The sequence below is a fragment of the Rhagoletis zephyria genome, unplaced genomic scaffold, assembly GCF_001687245.7.
Source record: "Rhagoletis zephyria isolate East Lansing unplaced genomic scaffold, Rhagoletis_zephyria_1.1 Rzeph_scaffold_02579, whole genome shotgun sequence".
Classification (NCBI taxonomy): Eukaryota; Metazoa; Arthropoda; class Insecta; order Diptera; family Tephritidae; genus Rhagoletis; species Rhagoletis zephyria.
In genome coordinates, this window is record NW_016159663.1 from 74,007 (window position 1) to 79,857 (window position 5,851).

General features: G+C 35.6%; 1 protein-coding gene across 1 annotated transcript; it reads right to left on the reverse strand.

Annotated features, from left to right (window-relative positions):
* Positions 1-460: 460 nt before the first annotated feature.
* Positions 461-2,070, reverse strand: LOC108367197 (uncharacterized). The gene is made up of 5 exons (XM_017621792.1): positions 2,054-2,070; positions 1,853-1,993; positions 1,566-1,785; positions 1,173-1,497; positions 461-1,103 (listed from the first exon to the last, which is right to left on the reverse strand). Exons 1-5 carry the CDS (start codon positions 2,068-2,070, stop codon positions 910-912), a joined length of 897 nt encoding a protein of 298 aa, XP_017477281.1. The 3' UTR covers positions 461-909.
* Between the last annotated feature and the right edge of the window lie 3,781 nt (positions 2,071-5,851).

A 5,851-nucleotide genomic window follows, 5' to 3' on the forward strand; every position in this document is an offset into this window, starting at 1 on the left:
AAGCTTAAGCCCAATTGGGAAGGACCTCTCCGCGCTATTCAAGACCAAACGAGGTTTTAGACAATAATAATATCTGGCCATCTGAATCGCAGTCACACAGTATATTACGTAATAATGATCCTGCTGGCGTATGCAGATGATATCGACATCGTCGGCCGGGTGCTACTTTGGGTAGGGTCAGAAATTGAATTGAAAGTCCTCTCTCGACGAACAAAACTCCCATGTCTCTCATCATGCTCATCCTTTATATGCCGTAGCAACGTGGACGATGTCGAACCAAGATGAGAAGGCTTTTGGGACTTTCGAGAGAACTATTCTACGCAAGATCTATGGCCCTGTTTACGTGGGCGACGAGTATTGAAGAAGATGCCATGACGAACTCTAAGAGCTTTTTCACGACATGAATATAGTTAAGGGCATAAAAATACAACTATTGCGACTCGGCACCCATGGCTGGACAATGAAAGGAAGGCCACATCATGGAAGCACCAAGTGCAGAATGATCTGTCTGCATTCGGTATGAGAAAGAGAGCAGATGCAATTGGCGCAGTTTTTTATGATTTTGAACAGTTTTAGAACCAAATTAATATTCGGATAAGTTCAACTTGATAAGGCAACTTTACAAATGATATCTATTAGGTTTCTTTACTAAAACAAAATGTTCTTGGATGTTTGTAGAGTATCGAGAATAGGCACACGGTAGATTGTATTCAAGTTATCCTCACTTGACACCACACATAGGATTGGTGGGATTTGTCTATATAAGTTGTAGAAAAATCTCATTTCGATGCTCTATAGCGGATTTCTAAAAAAGGACGTGTATTAACATTTCGTTTGTAAATTTCAAAAAATCGAAATAAATAATAAATCGCACCCGCCGCGACCTACAATCATCCGATTAAATATTTGCTACCATAAGTTCCGCGCAAACTGCACAAACAATTCCATTCTCGTCATTTGTGGTTCTTCTTTGTTATACCAGTTGGTCAGCAGACGTATTATAGCACCCACGATATCAAACATGCCGTCCAATTCGAAAAAGATCGAAAAGAGCCACGAAACGACAGTAATCAACGTGAGTGCAGATGCAATGTTGCGCAACTCTATAATAAAAAAATAAATAAATGATTTGTAAAAACACTAAATCGTATGAAAATCACATCTAAGCATACCCGAATAGTTTTTAAATGGTTTCTTCTCACGCGGCAATACTCTCAATGGTTGGCGGCGTGAACTGTCCAACGTATCGCCGACTGTTTCTCGAGGCACATAACGACGTGGGATCTGGAGCGGAGGCACCAACGGTGGCGGTTGATATGGGCGTGGCGCTAGGGCGGAACTACTGGTGTGGACTTCTGTTTGGGTTTGCGCATTCGTTTGTGGCGCCACGGTTTTGGCTTTCGTCGCCTCGTCATTGAAGAAACGCGATGGAATTTTCTCTATGTTGCGTGGTGTAAAAATTGGTCGAGTCTTCTGGTTAGAATGACGACGAGAAACCTAAACGGGAGAATAGTGGCGTGCAAATTAGTATTCAAGTGTGTTTTACTTTTCATTTCAAACCTTACTTTGGATCGCTTTGTAGTGATGAGTCTGTTAGAATCGTTTCCACAACCAGACAATTTCGCTGAGGAAGCGGTGTTCATAGGCATTGTGAAAACTTGCGAACCTTGTAATGATACAGCAAAGGGATTCAAATTTGATGTCATATTATCCTCTTCCAGGTGAATCGAGTGCTTCTCGCCTGTTTCGCTTACCGCAACCGCACGCGGACCTTCTGGCATAACGCTAATAGAAAATAAATTATTAAAATAGGAGAAAACTAAATTTGTTAAAAGTTGCGTGCTTTGCTTACGAATCACCGATGAAGTTGGTTTTGGAACTGTGATTCGCCATGGTATATGGGCTGCGTTCATTCGGAAACAATTCAGTGCGTGGACTGAGCTGTATGAGATTGATGGCGGAGGGATCATTGACAAAACTGCCAGTTTGTTTTCTGCAGAAAAAGTCGGAAAAATCGCCAAGTTAACGACCGATATATTGACTTTTTACTTACCTTGGCTTGGCGGACATATGGAGGTGTTACAAAAAGGAAATGTGAAGTAGAATATGTATACAAATAAATTTTTGTTCTCATATATGAAAATAAGTTTTTGACTAGAACTCAAAAATACTTGACGTAAAACAACTGAAACGTGAAATTTAGAGAAAAGTGTGCTAATGACTGTGAGTGAAGTATTGTGTGAACATTTAGCATGCATACTAGGCATGGCAGGATTTGCTTAAATGCGAGTAGTTGAATACTTGAAAGTATACCGATGGCTGAGTGGAAGATCGACCTATCTCAGCAGCCAGTTCGAAAATGCCCTAACTCAGAAAATTTTACAACAACGCCCTATTCGAGAATTTGATTGAAAAATGCGCTATCTCAAAAACGCCCTATCGCAGCACATTTTCAATGTATTTTCAGCTGAGATAAGGCGTTTTCAACTAAATTCTGAGATAGCGCGTTTTTGAATAAAAATTCTGAAATATGTCACTTTTGGGCGGTTAGAGCAGGGTAGCCAACTAATTATTGAGAATTCGACTATGAAATTCTCCGATATTACCCGAAGTTTCGTAACATTCCCCACCCATAGATATCTCCTTATTAAAAAAACAAAAATATTTTTTCTTTATATATTGCTGGCCTTTCTGTTTATTTTATTTTTAAATGCAATTTATCTATGCATTCATATATCAAACCATACTTTGATAAAGTTAGTTATCAAATAAAGAATAAAAAAAGTTCGTATAACATTTACATATTTTTACAAGTTTTCAAAATCTTTACTATTTTTTTTTTTTTTGTAATTTAATTTGAGTTATTTTTTTGTATGAAAAAATAAATCATTCTCTAATAAAAACCGTATAAATCCAAGTTTCAAACTTTGTGCATTATCAAAAAAAAAAAAATTCAACAAACTTTCGTACAAATTTCGAGCTTTTTTAATTAGATTTCCTAGAAAGAATTTGCGTATGCTGTTTTGTAGCCCACTCAGTTCCAGTATAATAAAGTGCAAGTTCCAAGTTCCTTTTAGAATTTTGTTTGCTGAATGCAGTGTTGCCAGAATTTTTGTGTATCGCATCCTCATATCGAGACGCTATCCCCAAAAAATCGCCATTTCCCCTTCTAAATCCCCATTTAAATCCCCTTAAGCAAGAAATAAAAAAATATGTATTCTCATTTCTGTTAGTTCATTTTAATTACAGTTTTGAATACTTTTCTATTACAAATTTTCACAGATGTATATGTGTACATATATATGAGATCATTTGGTTATTTTTTTTATGGTTTTTATGGTTTATGGTTTTAACAACATACCTTCGGCCTAAGGATTTCTAAGGAAATCAGAAATATATGCAGTACATTCGGTGAATGTGAAAATAATGAAGTGAGAGAAAATTGTGTGTTCAGCGAAGGCCAATCAAAACAGGCATTTGCCACGAATAATGCTTTGACAAAGAAAATCTTTGTTTGAGAAATTTTTAAGGGCAGCCAGTAAAATATATGTATTTTAATTTCAATATGAATATTTTAAACCAATCAAAAATCCCCATCAAATCCCCACATCCCGAAACGAAAAAATCTATCCCCAAATGGTTTCCGAAATCCCCAAAATTGGGCGAAATCTCCGCATCTGGCACCACTGGCTGAATGTGTTGGTTGCGGTTTTCTTCCATATAGAAATAAAATGTTTCACCCGTTATAGGAAGGCAAATGCAACAAAGAAAATTCTAAAAATTTACATAATTTGCAGAGTGGCATAATCAGTACTTTTAGTTGCAGTTTTATTTCTTATGCAACTTTTTTAGTTCATTATGAAATTAGTGAAGCAAAAAGAAAAAAATTATAAACACCTAATTTCTCACAAAAAAAAAAAACCGTTCATCCCCACGTTGGTTGAAATTCCCCACAAAAAATGGTCCATTCTCCGATTCCCAACGCAAACTGAAATTCCCCGCAAATCCGGAAATTCCCCTCGAGTTGGCTTCGCTGAGTTAGAGTACGATATCTTTGGTTCTTATCAGAGAGAGCTGTTATGACAAATAACGATGTAAAAAATACATGCAATTTCTTTATTTACCTTTCTACATTTTATCATCGAATGTAACAAATTTGCATAACTTGCCAATAAAGCTGTAAAAGTAACGAAAATTTGGATACCCGTATGTATTCGTTACTAATCCAATCAACACCCGTATCTTTCATATCGTTACTTTACTCGTTACTTTTGATACAAGCACTTGAAACTCACACGAATCATCACAACGAATCTTGCAGCGTAAGGAAATGTTCGTTCGTACATATGCATGCATGTACGTTAGGGCGGGTTGATTTGTATGGATAAAAAAAATTAAAAATCGTATAGCAAAAACGTAATCTACATTAAATTCTAAGAAAAATTTCTGAAGAAACCATGGGTCTAAAATCAAACCCTAAGCCGCGCCTCTCGACTTGAAAATTTTTTTCCTCTTCTTTCGCTAAAATTATTTTCTTTTTTTGAAATATATTATGTTTTATTATATTATATTATAGTTTATGCAATACAGGTTTTGTTTTGAGACTAATTAAAATATTCAATTATCAAAAAAGCAAAAAAAAATTATATACAAACTTTTTTACTTGGGTGAATATTTTTTTAATGAAAAAAAATTTTGAGTGTAGAAAAAATATAAAGTGCAAAAGAACTACCTTACTAAACAATTTTATTCAGAAAATTCGGTTTCTTTTTGGATAAACCTATTTTTTCTAACATTTATTTTTTTGACAAAGGCGGCCATATAAATTTTCAAGTCGAGAGGCGCGGATTAGGATTTTATTTTAGATACATGGTTTCTTTGGAGAGTTTTCTTAGAATTTCATGTAGTTTACGTTTTTGCTATACGATTTAAAAAAAAATCAACCAGCCAAATGTACGTACATATCGATGGCTGAATGGAAGATCGACCTATCTCGGCAGCCAGTTCGAAAACAATATATCTCAAAAAACTTTTCAAGAACGCCCTATTTCAGAATTCGTTTCAAAAACGCCCTATCTCAGCTGCCNTATCTCAAAAAACTTTTCAAGAACGCCCTATTTCAGAATTCGTTTCAAAAACGCCCTATCTCAGCTGCCGATTCAAAAACGCCCTATATCAGCATATTTTCAATACATTTTGAAGTGAGATAGGGCGGTTTGAACCGCGTTTTGAGATAGGGTGTTTTTCAATAAAATTCTGAAATAGGGCGTTCTTAAAAAGTTTTTTGAGATAGAGCGTTTTCGAACTGGCTGCCGAGATAGGTCGATCTTCCACTCAGCCATCGATATACACGAAACACACTTTAGTATCGATACGAATAACAGCTTCGTTCCCGCACAATATATTTTATTGTATTGATTCACGTTAATGGTGCATATACCGAACATACGAGTAACGCGATTATTATGTGAGTAACGATTCGGTACTTCGAGTCAGGGTTTGTATTCGTTACTGAGTAACGCTAATTTCTGGGTAATGATATACATACAAAATGCATTGAAAGTATGCGAAGTATGCATAATCAGACCTTAAGAGTTTGACAACTGTCACTTCCTTTTGATTTTTGAAAACCACAACTTACAGTGACTAAACCAAGTGACCATGTGTTGATTTCTTTTAAATATTCACCAAAGTTTCAAACTTTATACAAAATTTTGGAAAATTCAACAAACTTTCATCAAAATTTTACAAACTTCTTAATCTGAATCTGTAGAACACTTTTGGGTACGCAATTTTATAGCACTTACAATTTTATTTTAACGAAGTGCAATTTTCAACCGGCTAAAAAATC

What these genes read in the sequence shown, in the direction of transcription:
- LOC108367197 (XM_017621792.1), bottom strand. An exon ending in ACCAACTTCATCGGTGATTC is followed by an intron (nt 1,786 to 1,852) that starts GTAAGCAAAGCA and finishes ATTTTCTATTAG; the next exon opens with CGTTATGCCAGAAGGTCCGC. An exon ending in ACCATTTAAAAACTATTCGG is followed by an intron (nt 1,104 to 1,172) that starts GTATGCTTAGAT and finishes TTTTTATTATAG; the next exon opens with AGTTGCGCAACATTGCATCT.